General features: G+C 34.7%; 2 protein-coding genes across 3 annotated transcripts; both read left to right on the top strand.

Annotated features, from left to right (window-relative positions):
- The first annotated feature begins 6,662 nt into the window (after positions 1 to 6,662).
- LOC145074506 (histidine-containing phosphotransfer protein 1-like) lies at positions 6,663 to 9,166 on the top strand. 2 transcript variants are annotated; one of them, XM_079020869.1, is made up of 7 exons: positions 6,663 to 6,828; positions 7,852 to 7,958; positions 8,048 to 8,178; positions 8,254 to 8,322; positions 8,509 to 8,580; positions 8,714 to 8,786; positions 8,959 to 9,166. In XM_079020869.1, exons 2-7 carry the CDS (start codon positions 7,896 to 7,898, stop codon positions 9,007 to 9,009), a joined length of 459 nt encoding a protein of 152 aa, XP_078876995.1. In that variant the 5' UTR covers positions 6,663 to 6,828; positions 7,852 to 7,895; the 3' UTR covers positions 9,010 to 9,166. The 2 variants fall into 2 exon arrangements, with proteins under 2 accessions (XP_078876995.1, XP_078876996.1); XM_079020870.1 differs by lacking the exon at positions 6,663 to 6,828 and having other exon boundaries at positions 7,779 to 7,958.
- A 7,576-nt stretch (positions 9,167 to 16,742) lies between these two features.
- LOC145077110 (zinc finger CCCH domain protein) lies at positions 16,743 to 17,787 on the top strand. Its single transcript, XM_079022888.1, has 2 exons — positions 16,743 to 16,931; positions 17,563 to 17,787. The coding sequence occupies exons 1-2, from the start codon at positions 16,824 to 16,826 to the stop codon at positions 17,695 to 17,697; spliced, it is 243 nt and encodes an 80-aa protein (XP_078879014.1). The 5' UTR covers positions 16,743 to 16,823; the 3' UTR covers positions 17,698 to 17,787.
- The last annotated feature ends 6,864 nt before the right edge of the window (positions 17,788 to 24,651 follow it).

Here is a 24,651-nt window from a genome sequence, read left to right as displayed (position 1 = left end):
TCAGGAATAGGCTGATGCAAAGATGGTGACGTGGCAAAATCCTGGCTCTTGCTTGTTCTCCACGGTCTCACATGCGAAGCCGACAACTGCCCCCTCGTACGCGCAGCGTAGCGTCAGAAGTGCAGCGTAGCCTCGAACATGCAACGTACTCTGAAGGGTACGCCCAGCGTAACTGAGGACCTCAGCCTATAAATAGGATGCAAGGTTCCTCGTTTTTCTACACACCTTCACCCTTCTTTATCTCTCAACACTCCAAAACTATCCCTCCCCTTCCCTAGTACTTCCTAAGTGCTAGAGGTGAGCCCCAGAGCGCCAGAACACTCCGAGAAGAAGAGCTTTCGGCTTAGAAGTTCTGCCCCCGCAAAGCCTGGTTCCTAGCCAAACCTCCTAGTAAGTGAGTTATGCTTACCCTACTTTAAGTATAGCTAATGTTTAAATTCAATATTATTATTATAAACCTATAAACAATATATGTATTATAAAATATAATATACAACGTGTTATTATAATATCTTTTAACTACTTGTGGTACGGGTAATCTGGTTTTAAGGGCCACATAGGGTTGTTGGATTTCAAAAGTGCTTAAATGCCAAAATGGTCCTGCCCTCCGGTGTTTCATGTCTGGCCCCTGTCTGTACATAGTGCTTGAAAAGTATTGTTTAACACTTATAAAACAATATCGCTCGTAAATAGTCACAACAAATATTAGACTAACATCTAGCGGTAATGATACTAGGTTTCGTTGAAGGAAAATATAATTGTTAGAAGCGAAGCGTTGCCCGAGTTTGGAATCATCACTTTAACAAGTGAGTGCATAGTTATTTTGATCTTACACATAGATATGAAGTATTTAATATAAATTATGTGCTATGTGTGCATGTTATCTGTGTTCTTGATATCTATGTTAGATGAACAAAATGTACATGTTTTATTTGATTTAAACTGTATATGTATTTTATACCTATAATTATGATGGGTAGATATGGGTAGATGAAATAGATGATGAGCGATGAATTAAAGTGATGAGGCCCCGATGTTTAAGCCGACTTAGTCATCTAACGGAGTATAGATGACGACCACAGACTATTCTAGACAATCTAGTGGAACGCTGGCAGGCTCGCAACCTGTAGGTGTTTGTGAACGATGTGTTCACCGGTGTACTCCACTCCCCCCCCCCTCATGGTTGCCTTACTGACATATATTGCTGAGGAATCCCTAAGCAGTATTGTCATCCCGATGATGATCTTTAGGCTAGGTCCTTTAACTTAAATGTTTTAGGGACAAAAAGTGGGGATAACGGGAATGGGTAATCGGTTTGATTGATCTGATGAAATTAATAAACTTAATTATTGTGGGTTGAAAACCCTATGTGATCACCAGTCTCCCAAACCTGACCCATTCAGTTTCTTGTATTACAGGCAGTGACACAAGAGCATAGATTCGATGATCTGATGAGGGATTATGGATTATAGGCCACTAGAAATAAATAAAATGTTGTAAGGCCTATATTGTTTCTGTTTTTGCTTTTGATCTGTATGACAATGACATCCCGAGAGTTTTAATATAATGAAAATACATTTCTTCGGAAATGCTTTGATAAATTCTTTATCATATTTTTGGGAACAAATTCTGCAACATATTTCTTCAAAAGTATACTCTGATTTTCAAATAAAGCATAAACAAATCATTTTTTTTTGCCGTGAAATAGGGGATGTCAAAAGTGTATCTTAACTTACAGAGATTCTTTTGACATAAGTTTGGAAATTGCGCTGGCAAAGTTTCTACTTGATAGCTACTACTTTACGAGCACTCAGGGATCGCAGGGCTTCGTCGGAGTACAAAAATCTAATGGAAATGGGCTAAAAGGTTTGAATACTCGAGAGAGAAGGCTTGTATGCATGTGAGGGTTAGAGCTTATACGGAGGCGAGTATTTATTACGAAAAGATAAGAACACCATGCATATAAGGGAGTGTGTCACGCCCTCTGACCTCGCTGGCTCCACTAGTCGTTTACCACATGTCGCCTTGCTGCTTGTATGCGTCATCGCTTCTAGAATGTTGCCACGTGTCGCATTTTCATAGTGTCAAGTGGAAAAATCTCGTGGTGATACATCACTTTTTCTCTTGGAGGAGTGATCGGTCGACCTTGCCACATGACGCACTCTGATGCTACTATTTCACCAGCACATGTATTTTCATGAAATCTTTAGACGACCATAACTTTCACATAGGGGCTCCGTTTTCGATGTTCTTTATATCCCTGGAATCCACTCGATGAGCTCTACAACTTTCATTAAGGCCTCAACATCTAATTCTTTCTCTAACAAAAATTCTTATTTAGACTGGTTTAGACTGTTAAAACCCGTGCAAACTTCATAACTTCTTCATACGAACTCCGTTCTCGAATGTCTTTTTATTGGCAGGTTCATATTCACGAGATCTTCAATTCTCGTTTAGATTGTTTTGGCTAACAATCAACCGATTATAATTTCAATTTCTGAGCTCGCATTGTTGCGTTGAAACTTCAAAAAAATGATAACTTTCTCTCATGAAGTCTGATTTATACGTTCTTTATATGCACACTCTCTGTTTAACGACTCCAACGAATTTAGTTTAGATCACTTAGGTCAAAATCTAATTTATCAAAAATTCACTTTTTATGATACATAGAGTCGTACCGGTTTTGTCGCGAAATTTCAAAGAAGCATAACTTCTTCATAGTAAGTCGGATTTCAGCTTTCTTTATATATACAAAATCTTTGTCACATATACTTTAACTTGTTTAAGATTATTTACCCTAAATAATTTTCTATAAAAATGTCATTTTACAGATTATTCTATTTTAATTGACTAGCACGAATCTGCAGGTGTTATAATGAAGTCTAAGATGAAGACATTAATAGCTTGGAGAAAACTAGGGCACCAACATTATTTGACCGATTTGTGAATTAGGAACATATATAAGAGAAGGACAAGCCATGTATGAGAATACCTCATTAATGATTGTCTCATGTAGAATGTCATTAACAAAATCTAAAGAAACCAGTCATAAGAATAAAATGTGTACAAAAATATTAAAGGTTAAATGTGTACACACTGAAAAATATATTATCCTATTAAGTTATTTTTCCCGCTTAACATGAAGTAGCCGTTTATAAAAATTGAATGCGAAAAAAAAACAAATTAAATTGTCAAATATAAACCAAAAAACTCAAAAATCAAATATATACAAATAAAAAAATATAGACAAATTTGAAAAAATAGTCCCTATGCTATGCATTTTTTCTGAGCTTTGGTCCAAACCTCGATTTTTTTGGATTGGTGGTCCTTTTGGCGTAGTTTCAATGCATATTTGGTCCCTCGGTAAACTGAAATGACTGTAATGCCCCTCATGTATTTTTTTTCATTTTTTTTAATTTAATATATATATATTTATCTATTTTAATAATTAATAAATAAAGAGAGGGCCCACCCTCTCTCTCTCTCTCCCCTCTGAATTATCACCTTCGTCTCACCCTCCCCCAAAATTCACCACACTAGCCCACCTCCTCTTGTAAACCAACACCACTACCAATCAATAAACTCGTACAACTCACATCCTCTCCTTTTCCTTTCCCTTTTCATCATGTTTTTACATCTTCAGATTTGAGAACCATCGAAGCATTTGAAACCCTTGATTACTCGTCCAAACCAAGGCCAAGGTTCTCGATAGGTGAGATGGTGGAGCAAGGTTGATGATGGTAGTGAGATGATTTCTTCCCCCATTAACAGATAATGCTTCAACGATTTATTCTCCCCCAAAACCCACTTCGATTCTCGATGTCAACAAAAATTCTGATATTCTTCGGTGATGAATTCAATTCTTTAAAGAATCTGATGAAACCTCTCCATCTTCGCCATCGATATAATGGTGAATCCTCTCAATCTTTATTTTCTTCGTACGATTGCTCCTTCCTCTCGTCTTTCATCCGCACAATCCATCAAATCCATCTATAGCCCTGAAAATCCCTCCCAAGAATCATCACTATGTTCCCCCAAATCTCACATCTACCAACACCTTCAATCTGATTATGAGTCTCATTACTAGTTAATTAGGGCTTGAAACGATTCCAACTTGATAACTTTTGGTGAATGTTTTGTGTATGATGAGGAGTGAGTGAAACAGGGGTGAAGATGAAAGGAAGCAGGAGATGGGTCGAAGAGTTTTTTTTTTGGATTTGGAACCTTTATTGATTGATTTTGGATATGGAATCGTGGGTTTTTTTAGCCAGTTATAGCAGGTTGGAGTAGGACCTAAGGACTCGATATGGTAGGACTTAGGGATGAAAGTGGGTCCAAACCCAGACCGGATGGACCCAGACCCGAAAAACCCAGAACCGGTTAATGGGATTTTGTAGAACCGAAAACCGGACCGGTATATAGGAACCGGTTCTAGGTACGGTTCCGGGTAAAGTGGGTCTAGAACTGGAAAACCCATAAACATCAAAGTGGGTAGGTTGGAACCGAATAAAGTGAGTTTAGAACTGAAAAACCCAGAAAAACCGGAATTTTTTGGTAATTACTTACTACTTAGTGGGTTGAACTTTGAAAATTTTCATATTGATATCCCAACTTTTGGGGACTGTAACTCATTGAATATGAAACCAAAATTAACAAAATTATAATCTAAAATCATGTACAAAATCTAAAATAAACTCTAGAAAAACCGCATGTCAATCCGACTTTAAGCGAATGAGATATGCATGTGTTAACATTTTCACATAATACGAAGTACAAAAACAAATAGTTCAAAAGTTCAAAAGTTTCAGTTTTGATATACCGACTTCGGAGGACTGTAAATTATTGAATGTTAAACCAAAAATGACAAAAATATAGTCTAAACTCATGTACAAAATGTAAAATACAAGTTGGAAAAAACCACATGTCAATCCGACATCAAACGAATTAGATATGCATGTTTTAAAACTTTCACCGAATACAAAAAAACTGAAAACTAAAAACTTCCAGCTTTGATATCTCGACTTTGGGGGATTGTAAGTCAACGAATATAAAACTAAAAATGGCAAATTTATAGTCTAAAATCATGTCCAAACTCTAAACTACATGTTAGAAAAAACCGCATGTCGATCGGAGTTGAAACGAATGAGATATGCATCTTTTAAACGTTTCATAAAAACCGATTCCGGCCTTAAAAGTGGTTTCGGTTCCAAACACCGGTTTCGGTTTTTAGACCCGGTTTACCCGAACCCGATGGAGCCAAGCCCGGATTATCCGGAACCCGGATAAAGCCAATTTTTAAACCCAGAACCGGAACCGGTTCTATATATTCCCGTTCTAACGGTTCCGGTTCCGGTCCGATTCCGGTTTCGGTCCGGTTTTCCGGTTCTAAATCCCATCCCTAGTAGGACGGGGGTAGGGAAACAATGTTCCGACCACCACACTCTGACGCCGCTTTAGCCAGTCTCCGGTCTCCTACACCACCGAATGGTTTGACATGGTTGCAACCAAAGAATTTAACCAAGAATAGAAGGTGCATGAGAATGACGTATAGGGAGAGAGAGAGAGAGAGAGAGAGAGAGAAAGAAAGAATGGTTTGACATTATACTTGAGCCGATAGTCGGTGGGAAGAATTTGGAGTTCATCTTCTCAATTTAGAGTTCATCAGTAGGTGATGGTGCAGGAGAGAGAGAGAGAGAGAGAGAGAGAGAGAGAGAGCAGGGACGAAGGCAAGATTTTAAGATAAGGAGGGCTTCGACTATAAAAAGTTATTAAATAATTAGGAGTAGGTGTGAACAAAATTTGATGAATCAATAGGCTATAAATCAGTAATTAAAATAAAAATAAATGTGATGGTGGCGTATGATACAAAGGGCTCATTTTTTATTATCTCTTATATGCTATTGCACTCATTGTTTTTTCACTATAACAATTGTTTTCTAATAAATAACCTATATATTAAGTGCAAGTTGATGTGAACCTAAGTATGATGATAGGAATTATAAGTTGTTGCAAAGATGAAGGGTGTAAAATGTAATATTCAAATGATCAGCAAAAATAGGAATGAATTTAGTGGTTTGGAGTCTGCTCATGATGAAAGCAAATGAATCAGTAAAAAGTCTCACAAACACCCTACCCAAATTAATATATATAATTAGGAAGGGATGTACATTAGTAATAAACGATGGGCTAAATACACAAAGTCAATTTATCTTTAATATAATTGAAGTTTATTAAAAGATTGGCAGGGGCAGGACATCTTACCTCTGCCTCAGAGAGAGAGAGAGAGAGAGAGAGAGAGAGGTGGCCATCTCTTTATTTATAAATTATTAAAATAGATAAATATATATTAAATTAAAGAAATGAAAAAAAATGAAAAATAAATACACGAGGGGCATTACAGTAATTTCAGTTTACCGATGGACTAAATACACATTAAAACTAGGCTAAAAGCCTAAAAGGATCAATAATCCAAAAAATCAAGGTTTGAACCACTCCTTAGAAAAAAAAATACATACCACATAAATAATTTTTACAGTTTTGTCAAAAATATATTTAAAAAAAATTCCCAATATAGAAAATAAATAAAGAAGTAATTTACCTCTCATGAAAATAGGGTACATGTCTTCCTTTCCTCTTACATTTTCATTTACTAATTAATTAACGAATGAATGATATGATACTCGTACGGCCCCACCTTCTTGTGTTCTGCTCTGCTGTGTGGTTCGTAGTTGGTACAGCATCAAATCTTTAGCCCAGACCTTCTCAATCTCTTTTTCTGCGCCTTTATACACCGTCACTCATCGTCGCCGGAATCCTCAACATCACTCGGTAAGTTTTCCAACCTCCTACAGTGTATTACATGTAACAAAAAACCAAAAACTGTTCGTTTTTTGCTTAATTTATCTTGAAAGTAGATGTTTTTCTAGGATATGACTTGAAAAATTGGATGATTAGTCTTCTGGGGTTCTTTATAGTTTTGAAAATCGGGTGTTTTCGGGTTCATTAGTGTCGATTTGGAAACGGAATAAATGCTCTTATTAATGATAAGAACTTTATCAAGATCCCCTTTTGTTTCTCTTTTTGAATTTAATGGGGTTATTATTATTTTTCTCGTTTTTTTTTTTGTCCTCTAGGTTCCATATAATTTGTAGACCTCAATTTTTAGGTCAAGGTATTTGCTTTTCAACCTCAAAATTCATACGATGTATGTATATAATTTGTAGACCTCAATTTTGATGACCAATAATAGTTCTTAATATAAGTAAAAATTGGTGTCCACATTGCAACAAAATTCTCTAATTTGTTGTATCTGGAAAAGTCTTGTGGGGCACATTTATATACAATTTTCTCTAATTTGTCAACTTGTCTTTGCTATAAAGTTCTTTAGATTGATTCTTGATAGATGTTCGTTTTCATAAACAATTTTCATGAATTTAGTAAAGAATAACACTATTTCAGAACAAATTCATCGAATGGCATAATCGATTTTTCAAAATTTATCTAGAAAGAAGACAACTTTATTACATACAAAAACGGAGATGGTGTTTATCGTTGAAAACTATGAGCATCAAGATAATTTAAAGAAACCAAAATCGAATTCTTGAACAGAATCGCAAAATCTTTCAAGATTATAAAAAGCCAATAAGCGTGGTCTGTGGTGTGGTGTCCCACAGAACATCAATGGTGGACTTAAATTATTACAGAATTTCAGTATACGATTCTGTGAAAAAGACGATGTATGTGGTGTTGCTTATCGTTAAATAGCACAAGAAAAGAAAGCAAAAATTGAGTCGTTTTTCAATATTCACTCAATCTTTTTGGTGAATTGATATCATTCTTGTATATTTACAGCCAATTGACAAAATAGGGTGTTCTTGATAAAAGAAGAAGCAATCATGGATGCTATCACTCAATTGCAAAGACAATTTGTCGAATACACAACATCTTTATATCGTGAGGTTAGTTTTTGTTTTTCACTTGGAAAAGGTACTTAATTTGTAAAAGATTTTGTGAAGTCCATCTAATATGTGATTTTGGTGTTTTAAAGGGGTATCTTGATGATCAATTTACACAACTTCAGAAACTTCAAGATGAAAGCAACCCAGATTTTGTTGTTGAAGTTGTGACACTTTTCTTTGAAGATTCTGAAAAGCTTCTCAACAATTTGGCTACTGCTCTGTGAGTTTTTTTTCTTGTTTTTTTAGGGTTCTTGAAATATTTTTGTTGATGTAACTTTTTATTTTTATTAATCAGTCAGCAGGAGAATATTGATTATAAACAAGTAGATGCTCATGTGCACCAGTTTAAGGGTAGTAGTTCCAGGTATTATTTCACTAAAAGTCGCATGATTTTTTTTTTTTATTTTCTTTTTTCGTTTTGCAAAATCTGATTTGGCATGTTTGACTTTTAGTCAAACCAAGGGAATCGTTTGGGTTTTATGGTGATGGGCAAATTAGTAATTTTAGTTTAAGAAGACTTATAAAACTTATGTTTCTTGATTTGTGACAGCATAGGTGCACAACGAGTGAAGAATGTTTGTGTCGTTTTCAGAAATTATTGTGATGAGAAAAATCTTGATGGGTTAGTAATTATTCTTGTAGTTCTTGATATAGATGAAAGAAAAAACAATAAATGATCTTTTATATTTTTTGTTGAAAAGATGATTTTTGCAATTTTAATTTGTTGGCTAAATATATTAATTTGATAACTGAAGGTGTGTCCTATGTCTGCAACAAGCGAAAAATGAATACATCCTTATAAGGAACAAACTCGAAGCCTTGTTCAATGTAAGCTTTTCCATTTTAATGAGATTTTTTAACCTTAAGGTTGAATCTTGTGCACAAACTTGTGTTTATTATTTTTTTTTATGTATAACAAGAAAAATAAAAATAGTGGGACCCATCTGGGTGGGCCCCATTATGTTGTAGAACTTCTTTTGACATATTCTTTAAAATGTAGCTTGAGCAACAAATCTTGCAAGCGGGTGGATCGGTGCCTATGATGGCGTAGGTATAGAGGTTATGTATGAAACTATGATTCGAAAATTGTGAATAATGTCGGTCGTTTTGTTTTTTTTTTGTGTGGAGACTTAAAGTTTACTTGCTTAAGAGTATAAGATTCACAATGTTTGATCTCCATAATAATATGTTTTATGCTTTTTTCTTGATATTTTTCTCAAAAGATTATGTGTGTACGATATTCTCATTTTATTTTACTTGATTTATTTTGTGACGTGTTCTTTTGAATGATAATGAGTCTATGGATACATAGAAGTTGTTTTCTTTTTCAAAATTGTTAGCTAGAAAGGTATTTGTGATTAAGAGCATCTATAATGCATAGTTTAATAAGAGAGTTGAATGAGGTGACATGTCTAATTGAAATTTAATGAATTAAACTTTACCATTTGTGGGATGTCATGTTGGCATTCATTAGATATGAAGTTAATTGGCCATTGAATGCTCCGATAGGAAAAAAGAAACATTTTAACTATTAAATATATATTTAATTGAACTCTATTGAATTCAATGCATTTTAGGAAAATTAATATAGTGTTGTATAGTAAGTAAAATGATGATGTGTCAATCAATTAAACTCTAATAAGTTTAATGTATTGTGGATGCCCAAAGAATGTATAACCATAAAAGGGAAGGTAAGTATATGATATGGCATTGATTATGGTTTTAGGTGACAAAATAGAGGAGCGCTATATATAGAAGCATTTGTGACAAATAGTAGATTTGTTGAGCCTATATATATAGAAGCATTCGATAAGGAATGAAAATGATACATCATAAGTTATGGTTTTAGGAGAGTTACATAATAGGCAATGTCTTAATCGAAGATCTTGAACTGCAAGACGATTTTTGAACCTAATGTCCTTGTACATATCACCTCTTTTAATACAATGCATGTGAACCTCTTGATCTTGTTCTATGTAATAACTATTCTTGCTTCTATTTTTTTTGGCAAAAAGTTAAGTGGCATACTTAGCAAAACCATAAATGGATCCAAAGTGTAGAGTCTTTAGACATTACACTTTCCATAGTCACTAACAATAGCATAATAAGATATATACATTTGATGAATAGAGGCAGAATGGAAAACCTCCATGCATTTGATTTCTTAAAAGTCATTCACACCAAATTAGGAAATTAGAATCTCCTTTGACTTTATCCGTGGATGTGGAAACTGAGCAATCATGATCAATTTAAATAATCATAAATCTTTTATTATCTCTAGAAATTGATATATGGTTATTGGTTAGGAACTATGAATGCGAGAGTAGTTTAGTGATAAGCAACCTTGTATAGGATATAGTTGAACCTCTCTTAAAAAATGGTTTCTCTAAGATTCAACAATCCTTTAGAGATTAAAAAAAATAGTATGAAGAGTATACTAATTTTGCAAGGGTCGACCTGATTTGATCCCTTTACCCAAGTGTCAGCTTGAGGATATTATTCCTCTCATGTTACAAGCACAATAGTCATTGAGATCCTAATGTTATATTTGACTATGACACTTGAAATACCACCTTACTAGGATGATGATTTACAAGTGTGTTGTAAAGTAGGTTGAGCTTTATAGACCTTAATTATGTTTACAACCTTCTTAAGGAGATCAACAAGTCAATCACCTTATGAAGAAGACTTGTATGCTTTCATTAGAGTCAGTGGAAACACTCTTGGTTTCCCTGATTTAATATGATATATAGTATATATCGTCACACCAATGTAACATGTCATTAATACTATTTTAGGTAAGGTAAATGGACCGGTAGACACTTCCACTAAGTTTACCAAAAATGACATGTCATGTGCTACGTCTGTCATTCAATGTGTTAAAACATTAGATGAGAGTATAATTCTTTAGAGTTCAATTATCACATATAAGACAGGAGTTGCCTGAACAATTGGAGTATGTCTAGAAGCATGTATGTACTTCCTTGAAGCACTTACATACGAGGAATGGTTTATGAAAAATCAACATTTTCCTATATCTGTGACATTTATGGTAAATGCAAGAAAATAAAGATAGTAATTCCTAAAAAGCCATTTCAAGTGATATCATCGACCAATATTTTAATATCGTGTCTTTTTAGGCATAGGGTTGCCAAATACGTTGGAGTTATTATGTTGATGTAGTGAAATCACCATATTAAGGATTTGATATTTGGGTATAAGACATTAAGTGGGATGTCTCATTTTAGTGAATTAGTGCACATGGTGTATTGTCTTAGTCAAACATCATCGTGCTCCATTTTATCATGCTTTTTTCATAAAAGAGATGAGAATCGCTTTCTAAATTTCATAGTTGTTGATGTGGCTATGAGGTATGGATAATGTGATGTTTTGTGACATTTATGAGTTTGATATATTATAGTGGAAGATCCAAAACCACATATATTCATAATTGATGAATATTAGAAATGACCAGGCCCGGCCCAATAGATGGGCTGGGCAACAGCCCCGGGCCTCACTACGGTTTGGGGCTCCAAAATTAATTATGCTTTGTATTATATATATATATATATCTTGTTAATAAACTTATCCAATGCGTAGTAGCTTAGTTGGTTATGGTAAAATTCATTAAGCGCGTCTCTTACCTAATACTCACGTTCGAATCTTTTTGTTTGCAGTTTTTATGCATCAATTTTATTGATGGCCCCATTTCTTCTATCGTAGTATTATTTTTTTTCTTACTGTAATCATACTATTTGAATTAGAAGTGATGTCCTAACTTAGTGAATTGGAATCCAAATTACAAAAATGGCCTTTATATTCTTTTTCATTATACATAAACCATCCAAATTATAAAAATATTAATTTTTACTTTTTTGATTTTTGACAAACCACCCAAACACTTATTTCATTTAAAACTTTAATGTTTTTATGGCCAATTATCATGCATAATTTTCATGCTTTAACGAAAATCATATTAACCAACCCGTTAGACGGATTATTCTTCCTTTTTTTCATTATACATAAATCATCCAAATTATAGAAATACTTTCTTGACGTTTATAATTTTTGACAAACCACCCAAATACTTATTTCATTTAAAACTTTAGTTTTTTTATGACAAATTATCATGCTTAAATTTTATGTTTATATATGAGATTTTCTATTTAGCATTGTCTTTTAATGTATAATAACAAGTATTTATAAGTTTATTTTGCGAAAATCATATTAACTAACCGGTTAACGTGTCATTCTTCATTTTTTTTAGTTTTCACCAACATAAGTTTTTTTTTTCCAAACACACATTTTTGTTCTTTTTTTCCAAACACTTGGCCATTTTTCAAAATGGTTTGGTTGTTCAATTTTTCAAATTTTTGAATTTGTTTTGTTATTGGTTTTTTTTTTAACTCGGGTCCTTCAAATACAATCATATATATATATATATATATATATATATATATATATATATATATATATATATATATATATATATATATATATATATATATATATATATATATAATTTAATTACAAGTATTATGGTTTTTTTATTATTGAATTTTGAGGGGCCACATTTTTTGGTTTTGCCCCGGGCCTCAAATCATCTTGGGACGGCCGTGGAAATGACCCACTTCAAGGCTGCTCTTCATGGATCTATGTCGATGAATGAACCTTGAACAAATTGTTCTAAAGCTTTATGTATTTTAACTTGAGAATATTTTTTTGGTTTTTGGATGAAATAAGTGCCATATCTTGAGGGTACGGTAAACGATGATCCTAAACATGACAGTTATAAAAGTTATCTTCATATATGACGTGCAACTCAGGAGAAAACAAATATGTCAACATGAGATTTGTTCCTACAATTGGTTTAGAGGTTTAGTATCAATAGACCCCTTAATGCATGGATATGTCGGAGCATGTGCCCACACTTAATGGATTCCTATTCTTATTATTCATTTCATAGATCAAGACAACCACATGTAAAGTACGTTGCTTTTCAATTCATGATATATATATATATATATATATATATATATATATATATATATATATATATATAGAGAGAGAGAGAGAGAGAGAGAGAGAGGAGGGTTCAATTGAGAGAAAAAAAGGTTGAGAATGGGGGAATCGTTCTCAGCCACTCATTTATTTTGCCGCAAAAGCCTCCGTCGTACTAGGAGAAATTGGAAAGGAATAGACATGTGTTTTCCAACAAAACATGTTTCCTTAAACTATGCTAATCATTACCTTAATATATACAAAAACATTGTTTTTTCGTTTTTTTTAATTGTTAAGAAGCTATTTTTATCGAAAAATGATTTTGAATATACCAAAATTCATGATTTTTTATTCTCTACAAATAGACATCTATATTGATATAGTTTTAAGATAAAATAATTTTTTTTTATATTTCCAGCTATCGTTATTCATAAGTGAATAAAAATGAATCAAATTTTTACTACAGTACATTCGTTATTCAGTTATGAATAAAAACTATGATTATTATTTTTTTTTACACTTTAAGTATCATTCATATATGAATATAACATATAATAAACATAGTATATTCATATTTAAATATTAGACGATGCATTCACTTATGAATATTACATAGTATATTCACTTGTGAATATTAGATGGTATATTCACTTATGAATATTAGATAATATTTTCATATCTGAATATTACATAGTATTACATGGTATATCATATGTGAATATTACATAGTATATTCATTTGTGAATATTAGATGATATATTCACTTATGAATATTACACAATATATTCACATATGAATATTACAAGGTATTTTCACAAATATATATAATTTTTATATGTTATTCACATATGAATAACATACAGACTTGTATATTTGTTTTTTTGTTTTAATAATCATATACTGAGAAAACATATTCATATATGAATATAACGTGGTAATTTAGTTTATGCATTTTATCAAACAGTTGGAGTGCATACAATTTAACTTTTTTTAAAAATGTTAAAAACATGATATTTTGACTATTGAAATCTTACAAAAGAGTAGATTGATAGAGAATTATATGAAAATTTTCAAAAAAAAAAAAACGATTTGATTTTTTTCTAACCTCAATTTTGAAGTTTTATTTGATAATCGATGTTGAATGAATGATATGAAGTGAATTTTTGTTGATTATCGATGATGTTGATCTAATAACGCTGGGAGTATAATTAATCATAGATGTTGAAGATCTGATCGTATTCAAGCACAATTGAAGGTTGAATTGAAAGAACCAAAAACGAATTTTTGTTGTTAACTGTTGAATCGTGTTGATTATTGACGAAGGTCGATGATTTAGCACTGGATGATATTGATGATGGTTTAATTGAAGAAGTCTGGATGATTGTTGAAAGTTGGGGAAAAAATTCGGATGATGAACGATGAATGAGTTTGAACTACAGATACGTATTTGAGATTGAAGGTTGTTCTCATATTTACAAGTTTGCCACCGTGTCTTTTTATACTTAGATAAAATGAGTGGCTGAGAATGATTCCCCCATTCTCAATCTTTTTTATTTTCTCAATTGAATCCACCTATATATATATATATATATATATATATATATATATATATATATATATATATATATATATATATATATATATATATATATATATATATATATATATATATATATATATATATATATCAGATCAAATGCATAATTAGACTAAGAATCGTCAACCACTAAATGTTAGCGAATTTTTGTAAATGACGAGTGTTTCACATAGCTTTTCTTGTTCGTTTGTACAAGTAAGAGTTTGTTTCAATTAATGTGTAAGGAAAAAAAGAAATTAACTATGATGTTGTTCATATGTGGATCAATGTGGTCATACACTTAGTATAAAAAGAAGACTAAACTGTACAAATGGTCCCTGTGGTTTGTCGAAAATTGCCAGTTTGGTCCAAAAGAGTTTGGACTAGCACCAGTGGTCTAAAACTTTCATTTTGTTGCGTCTTTGGTCCAATCTATTCTGATTTTTTTCAAAATGACAGATTTACCCCTGTTCATATGATTTTCTCTTTTCCTTATTTGTTTTTCTAACTTTCAGATTAAAAAAAAACAGAAAATAAAAATAAAAATCTCTCTATCTCTCTCTCTTGATTTTCAGATTAAAAAACCAAAAAATAAAAATAAAATTCTCTCTCCCTCTCTCTCTCTCTCTCTCTCTACAATCCAAAACACACCATAATTCAAAAGTTCTTAAAAAAAAATACACACTTACAAAACAAACAAACTCATAAATCTGAAACTAAATCTGCAATCGATTTGTAGTATCGAATAGATCAAGAAACATGAATATGAAATCAATTTGTCTTCAAAATTATTTCTGGAACTAAAAAACCCAGAAAATGAATATGAAATCATACATTCTTCAAAATTATTTATGGAACTAAAAAACCCAGAAAACAAATCTGTAATTGATTTGTGTGTATGTAATAGATCAAGAAACATCACCATTTGACAAGATTCATAGGACAACATTTGGTTTCTCCCTTGAAATCTGATTGTAAGAAAGATCAGTAACCTTAGTAGAAAACCCAATCGGCTTCAACCCACCATTAAAATCGTTTTACAGCCAAATCGAGCTCGTTGTAAAGTTGGAAACACTGTAAAAAACAGCGATTAGATCTCGGCTACATGAAGAACTCGAACTCTTCATCACCACCGCCGGAAACCCTAGTTGCGCCGCCTGTCCAAACGCCACTATCAAATGAGAATAGTCTCCATGAAACCCTAGCCGCCATGAACATCCCAGATCTGTGTTTCAAGGAGAATCAGATGAAGAAGAAGGTAGATGAAGATGCACGGTTCGTTGGTAGATTTGAATCAGATGCACGAGAAGATGACTTCAATGAAATTGTTGTTAAAGTCGTCCCTGATAACGCTAGTACCAAAGAAGATGACTTCAATGGAGAGAAGCTTTGAAGGAGGTAATCTAGCGAATAAAGTTGTATATTTACGAGAGAGAGAGAGAGAGAGAGAGAGAGAGAGAGAGAGAGAGAGAGAGAAAATTTTATTTTTATTTTTATTTTTTTGTTTTTTTAATCTGAAATGATTTTTATTTTTATTTTCTAGTTTTTTATTTAAATCTAAAATCAGAAAAACAAATAAGAAAAAATAGAAAATCATATTAACAGGGGCAAATCCGTCATTTTGAAAAAAAATAGAACAGACTGGACCAAAAACGCAACAAAATGAAAGTTTTGGATCACTGGTGCTAGTCCAAACCTTTTTGGACCAAAGTGGCAATTTTTGACAAACCACAGGGACCATTTGTGCAGTTTAGTCTAAAAAGAACTAGATAATAATAATAGTTATATAATGTATAAATATTTATTATCTACCAACTATTAATAAATAAAAATTAGAAGTTGGTTTGTTATTTATGAAGAAGGAGAGGAGGCAATGATAATGATAAGGATCTTGGTGACATGAATGATGAGTGAGACAATTCTTAGGTCATTTGGGGTGAGTTGTAGCGGTGAAGTGAATTTCGTGATAGGGATTGTAATGTTTTGATAGTTTATCATTTGGTCCAAATTAAATAAATAATAATTAAAAATTTAGACATACGGATGAAATTGTCATTTTGTTAACAACAAAAACTAAACATTGTCAACAAGGGGACGATGACTCAATAAAAACAAATATAAGGATTAAACACTCATATTGCTCCAAAATATAAGGACAATTAGTGTAATTTACTCTTGTTTTTTCTTGGGTACAAAAGTAAAAGTTTGTGGATTTGATCTTTTTGGGTCAATTAATACTTTCGGTAGAACCCTAGAAACACCACGCAAACGACGAACAACGAGAAGCTATGGGAGAAGAACAACAACATCAAGAAGACGAAGCGAACAAGAACTCAGGTCCAAGTTCCTCCATTCCATTGACACAAGCTCAGTTCCTCTCATGGAAAACCCACAAGGTCCCTCTCCTTCTCCCTCAAGTTCTATCGATCGAATTGCACTTTTCTATCGTTGTTCTTGGGTTTTTAGTCATTTATCAATTAAGTGGTCTTTGTATATTAAAACGATTCCTCCAAATGCATATAATCGTATCTAGTTTCTGCAGTTTCTATAACAAGAACTGTCGATCAATTTGGGGATATGGAAATTATGTGCAAGGGTTTTTGGATCTGTCAAGCTGGATTACTCCGTTTAAGCTGTTTTTGGGTGTGCATTTGGAACTAATTATGACCTCAAATTGGAAAAATCAATTTTTAGGGCAAGAATAAACAGATTGTGCATCGGATTATACATGTGACAGGAATTGATTATGAAAACACACATTTAAACACCCCATGGTTACAGTTTTGCAGGATTTTAGTTTAGACTTCATATCTGGACAACGAACATTCTTGCAAAAGTGTAAATTAGAAAACTTGTGTAGGAAAAGATACATAAGAAAACACTACACTAAAAACCAAAATTCTAATTGGCAACAAGATCATTTTGTTTGATCATATCTTCTGTAACCTAGATAATCTTTTTAACATTGAGAATCTAACAATGAACAAAAATGACCATTATGCCCTTGCTTTGTTGCTTGTTTTGTAGGAAGCGGAAGCATCAGCCAAGAAAGCTGAGGCATCAAGGAAACGGGAGGCAGACATTGCTGCAGGTTTGGTTCAAATGAATGGCAAAGAACTTTTCAAGCATGAACCATGGGTTTTTGATAACAATTTGTATTAAGATTTTGTGGATTATAAAACTATATGTTAATTCATATGTTATGAAAACATTTGTGGACATATGTTATTGGAAATAACAAAGTTCAACAAATATGATGTCATATATATTATATATTTATGTATTACTTGTTGTATATCTTTTACAAGATAAAGTTGATGATAAGTTTGATATGAATTATTCAGTTTAGATGTTGGTGGCTTTAATAACAAAAAAGGGAAAGTCTAACATTCTATATATAGAAACTTATATTGGGAACATATTTCTCATGTTACGTGCAAGTATAGGAAATTGGGTATTTGTTCAGTTCGGTTGCCTCTTTAGGCAATAAATGTTGAAAATGAACTGATTTTATACAAACATCTTTACAAGTTTAAATATGTTCAACATGACATTAGTGAATAAAAGATGACATTAGTGAATAAAAGATGGCCAGTAATTCTCACCCAAGATAGAGTAACACTCTTAGGAGCTTATAAAAAAATCCATCATTGTTTGGTGGACCACGAGCCATAAGAAAATTAGAGTAAATTACACAGTTCCTGGTTCGAGCGTCAAAATGCATGTTTAGTCATTATTTTTAAAAATTAGCTCGTATTGTCTTTCGTTTGTATTAAACTTGCATATTTCATCCCTTCCCAAACATAGAATGTTTATATACCATAATTTTTTTTCAATCTATTTATGATTTATTTTGTATTTATATATATAAAAAAATCGATTCCCTCTGCCAAAATTATAACCTAATATAAATCTCCATCCTTTTCTTTAAAATCAATTCAAAACCTGAAGAATCAACATCACCGCCACCTATCGGACCATTGTCGTCAGATCTCCCCCTCTTAAGTAGATATGTATCTTCTTCACGTCTCACTACCTACTTCATTTATCTTTCCCTCTCAGTATTTGTGTTCCGATTTTGGTTGCTGTTAACGCAGATGGTTTCTGGCTAGGGTTTCTCGTAAGAGTGCAAATTTTCCCTCTATTGCGACTCTAGTGCTGGTGGTCTCTTCGTCTTTCTTACCCCCTCTCTCTTAGTAACGCACCAACACACACACACACACACAAGGTGAGTATATGTGTATTTTTGTGTCTCTCTGGTATTTTCTCTTCCGATCAGTGACATAAGAAATGAAGAGTGAAAGATGAAGGGGTGGTTTCTAGAGGTGTGATTCTACATGTTTGGGGATTTCAAAATCGATCTCGTCATTGATTTAGGAATTTCTGGTTTCTAGAGGTGTGATTCTACATGTTTGAGATACGTATCTTCCGTTAGCGGAATTTCCGTATAACAACAGTTACCACGCCAACATAGACCGACCTCCCTTCGAGATGCTTTACGGGAGGAAGTGTAGGTCCCCAATCTGTTAGGACGAGGTCGGTTAGAGAGTCATGGGGAGTACTGAGGTAGTACTCAAGACTACAGAGAGGATCCAGTAGGTCCGGAGCATGCTCCAGACTGCTCAGAGTCGACAGAAGAGCTATGCCAACAAGCGGCGTTTAGACTTGGAGTTTCAGGTGGGCGACATGGTCCTCCTAAAGGTGTCACCTTGGAAGGGTGTCATCCGGTTTAGGAAGCGAGGCAAGCTGGGCCCCAGGTACATCGTCCCTTTCATGGTTATATCCTAGGTGGGCAAGGTGGTGTATTAATTGGATCTTCCAGCAGAGCTCAACCAGATCCACAACACTTTCCATGTTTCTCAGCTGCGGAAGTGCTTAGTGGATGAATCAGCGGTTGTGCCTCTAGAGGACATTCAGGTTGAAGACAACCTGAATTACATCGAGAAACCAGTAGCTATTATCGACAAGAAGACGAAGGAACTAAGGAATACGAGGGTTGAGTTGGTGAAGGTGTACTGGGAGCCCGAGGAGGTGATGAGGGAGCACTACCTAGAGTTGTTTCCCGACGCAGCAGACTTCGAGGACGAAGTCTAAGACAAGTAGGGGAGAATTGTAACGCCTAGTTCCTGGTACGCATTTATTTATAATTTATTCACTTTTATAGAGCTACTCGACGAGTTGGGATCCCCAGACTCGTCGAGTAGAAACAAGTTTGGCCGCGGGATTTAAGTCGCCTACTCGACGAGTTGAGAAGCCTCGACTCGACGAGTAGGGCTGCCAGGATGAAACCCTAATTTCGGGGTTTTGCCCCTATTTAAGCATCCTAATCCACACTTGTTGAACAATCGGAGGAAGGAAATTATAGCCACACTGTGAGTCAAGTTGGAACCCAAAGGGCAAGGAGGAATGACCTGGAGAAGGGAAATGACAAGGATGGGTGGATGTATAAGAATTTCTTGGGTGCAAAACCACCGAGTCTCTCTGGAAGCCCAAAACCAGTGGAGATTATGGACTAGATCTCCGAGATGGAGATGGTATTTGAGAGTTGCGGCTGCAGTGATAAGCAAAAGACTGTTTTTGCAGTCAGACAACTAAAGACCGGAGTGTTAAGTTGGTGGAAGTTGTTAGCATATACAATGCCACGAGGAAAAGCCATATGAATGTCTTGGGAAGCATTCACGGAGTAGTTAAAAATGCAGTACTGCTCAGAGATAGATCTGATAGACTTAAAGAACGAGTTTTAGAACCTGAAGAAAGGGAAGATGAGTGTTGACGAGTATGCCACCACATTCATCGAGAGGGTGAAGATATTTCCCTACTTGGTGCCTACTGAACTCTCCAAAATTGATAGGTTTGCTAACGGACTGCCCACAGACTTTGGCCCAACGATCAAAATGACAACTACTTTGAAAACAGCCGTTAGAGCAGCTAAGAATGTAGAGACTTAGATAAGAGAAAAGAGTCTAGAAAAAGATAAGGCAGGAGAGAAGAGGAAGTTTGAAGGATCTTCAAGGTCCAACAAGGAGAGCAAATTCTCGAAGCTTGGAGGAGGAGAAAGAGGTGATGCGAGATGGTGTGATAAGTTTAAGAAGAAACATAGTGGGAGATGCAAAAAAGAAGTGACTTGTTACAAGTGTGGGAGGACCGGTCATTATTCCAAGGACTGCACACATAATGATAAGGTATGCTACGGATGTGGAGGCAAGGGGCACATGTCCAGAGATTGCCCGAGGAAAAATAAAGCAATAAGGCCAGATATACCACCAAGGCCAAGGGCATTCCACATGATCCTCGACGAAGCAGATAACAAAGCGAGGAATCAAGGATGAGGACTTCATATCCAAAGATCAAGATATGAAGTAGCCAGGAGGTGTAGCCTATTAGAGGCATAGTACAGGTTGAACTTGAACACCTATGTAATCGTTTCAAGGAATAATATAAAACCTTCATTTTGTTATCTGGTGTGTTAAGTTCTTACGTTATTTTCTTATATGGTGACTTGGAAAACTGCGAGACAATACTTGGGACGAGTATGAGTAGGTGTGAATGGTAGTAGAGGTCTATACTACCGGAAGCACAAGACTCACACTTGGATAAGGGAAAGTCACAAGGTTACCAAGAAGCTAGTAATTGATACCGTTTTATTCAAATATGTCGTTACCATCGTTTCGGTAATGACTAAGAAGATGATTGTTATTCCGACCCTAGTGGTCATGTCGAATTGAGTTCGACTACAATGAGTATGTTACGTGGTTCAGAGAACCAAGTTTGATGTAGCATATGACTTAATCCGGAAGATTGAAATAAAAGATAATCAAAGCGATCGGTAGAGGTATCGCAATAGTTGCTTGTAGCTAGAAATGCTACCTTTTAATATGTGATTAAAACATGAAGGAAGGTATAGTCTATTCTGGAATTTGACTCCAAAAGACCTAAGTCCAAGTAATGCATCATACAATTAGAGGTCATTAGAACATGACCCATCGGTCTATTATGATAATCGAAAGAAGAACTGATCTTAAGTTTGTTAAATAAGGAGTCTCCAATAAAGATCGACCGTGACATGAAGATCATGATTCGAAGTCTAACATGAGATAGAGAGTGGGTCCAAGATCGGGCACCGCCTGCAGTCAGGAAGTCTTAGAGTTAGATACCCGTTCAAAGAAACATCAACGTTACGGTTATTACTTAGGATGAAGAGATAACGTATGGAGTCATCATGTGAGCCCTATTTCGTTGATGATTACGGGACGTAATCATCCTAAGGGGGAGATAATTGTAACGCCCGTAGATCTGGGCTAGTCAATTTAAAGATAACAGGGGCCGAAAATGAATTTTCGACAAAAGATTATTTAGAATAAATAATCTTAATCAAGTTTTATAATATGTCTCAAGGGTTCCATACATATAAAGAACGTCGAAATCCGAGTTATAACGAAGAAGTTATGGCATGTCGAAGTTTTACAGCAAAACCTGCACAACATCGGGAGACGTAAATAGTGAATTTTTGATAAAGGACTTTTTAGCCTTAGTGATCTAAACAAAAGTTGTAGTATATGTTAAATCGAGAGCGTCCATAAAAAGAACGCCTAAATCTGACTTCGTATGAGGAAGTTATGAATTTTCTAAGATTTGGCATAGCAGTGCACGACCCGAAACTCGAATTTTAGTTCGAGCGGTTTTGGCCTACGCGACCTAAAATATCTCATTAATAGGAACTCAACGATAAAAATACAGACGAAAACGGAGTCTGTATGTAGAAGTTATGAATTTTACGCGGACATTTAATAGTATAATCTCCTCCTACTTCTAAATTTAAGATCGGTCGAGAACTAACCAATGTAGTCTAAATGAAAGTTGTAGATCTTGTTTTTACCTACGTGTGGATATAAAGAACCTCAAAAACAGAGCTCATATGCGAAAATTACGGGGTTTAGAAGTCGGAAGGGTGCTGTGCGAAATCGGGTGACATGGTCGAATATGGGCCAAGGCTTTCTCCCCAAGGCAAAGCACCAGATGGTGACACCTGGCCATGGAATCAATGAATAGGACCTCCTACTTGACGAGTAGAGCAGGATTCCAGCCTATAAATAGAGGTGCCGGGTTCCCTCATTCTTCACACCTTCCCAACTTCACTTTCTCTCTCAAAGCCTCCAACACCCCCCCCCCCCCCCCATAAGCCTAGGTAAATCCCCTAGCACCCGAAGGAAGCCCCGAGGCTCCCGAGGCTCCCGAAGCCCCAATAAAAGAGCCTTTCGGCTCGGGAACGTTGCTCCAGCGAAGCCCTCTTTTTGAGAAAACCCGTTGTAAGTGAGCTACGCCTAACCTATCTTTAGTATAGCTTATGTTTCAATATAGTAATGTTATTAGGAACTTATAATGAGTATTTGGGCTATTATTATGAGTTATATAAGTATCGTTATAATATCTTTTTAACCACTCGCGGTACGGGGAATCTGGTTTAAAGGGCCGCATAAGGTTGTTGGATTTCAAAAGTGCTATATGCGAAAATGGTCCCGCCCTCTAGTGTTTTATGTCTGGCCCCTGTCTGTATATAGTGGTTGAGAAATATTGTTTGATGCTTATATAATAGTAATAATAGCAAGACTATTAACTAGTCTCGGTGAATATTAGACTAAACTCTAGTGGTAATGATACTAGGTTTTGTCAAAGGAAAATTGTGTTAAGAGTAACAAAGTGTTATACGAGTGCCGAGTCACCACCTATTCAAGTGAGTGCATAGTTAGTTTCATCTTACACATAGATATGAAATATTTTATATAAACTACATGATATGTGTGCATATTATATGTATACTTTCTATCTATGCTAGATGAACGATTTTATACAAGTTTTAAATGATTTAAACTGTATATGTATTTTATATCTACGAATATGTTGGGTAAAACATGGATAGATGAAAGATGAGAGATGAAGGATGATATGAGTGAACATAGGCAGCTATAGACTTAGTGCCTAATAAATAACATCGACAACTATGGACTTAGTGCCAATTGAATAAACGTTGGTAGCTATGGACTTAGTACCTGTTAGACAAACATTGGTAACTATGGATTTAGTACATATTAGATGAACACTAGTAGCTATGGATTTAGTACCCGATGAATGAACTTTAGCAGCTATGGAATTAGTGATTTACGAACAAGCATTGGCTGCTATGGACTTAGTGCCTGTCATATAAACCTTGGAAGCAATGGACTTCAGAATGAACGAATGCAGGATAGATGATTCTTAGGGTAGACCCTTAAGAGTAAAGAAGATAATGGGGATGGGTAATTGGCTTAATTGTTTGATGTTTAAACATAATAATTATATTATTGTGGGTTGAAAACCCTATGTGCTCACTAGGTTTAACAACCTGACCCACTCAAGCTTATTTATATCACAAGTGTTGATATGAAGTCACATTACACTAAGAGATTAAGGAGATATAAATCACTAGTGATAATGAATGTAAGTTCTGTTTATGCTTATATTTCTGTATTGACGATGACATCCCAAATGTTTTAAAATGAATAAAAATACTTTTCTTCAGAAATGCTTTGATAACGTATTTATCATGTTTTATTGGGAACAAATTCCGCAACATTTTTAATAAAGGAGGTACTCGGATTTTTGTAAAGCATAAACAAAATCAGTCTTTTCTGGCCGTGAAAATGAGGATGTCACATAGCATATGCCGGTCTTAGGTCCGATTCTGGGGTTAGCCCGATGTAGATTATATGTTTCCGGACTTCGGTCCAATGTTGGGGCAAGCCCGAGGAATGTTTGTATGCTTGATGTCTTCGTGATTCTTGCATGTGTTTGTTATGTGTTTCGGGCTTCGGTCTGAGGCCAGGGCAAGCTCGAGGAATGTTTAGCTTATATGTTATGTTTGTATGTTCCGGGCTTCGGTCCGATGTCGAGGCAAGCCTGAGGAATGTTTAAATATTTATGTTAGGTGTTTATGTTATATGCTTGATGATATGTTGTATGTATACTGGACTTCGGTCTGATGCCGGGCAGGGCCCGATACCGTACATCGGTTCGATGTCGGGCGGGGCCCGATGCCAGATTCTTCCGATGTCGGACGGGGCCCAATGTAGTGGGCAAGGC

The sequence above is a fragment of the Lactuca serriola genome, chromosome 9, assembly GCF_051521515.1.
Source record: "Lactuca serriola cultivar US96UC23 chromosome 9, Lser_US96UC23_V15, whole genome shotgun sequence".
In the NCBI taxonomy this organism is placed as follows: Eukaryota; Viridiplantae; Streptophyta; class Magnoliopsida; order Asterales; family Asteraceae; genus Lactuca; species Lactuca serriola.
The sequence above is the reverse complement of the archived record's forward strand: the minus strand, read 5'-3'. Positions and strand labels throughout refer to the sequence as shown.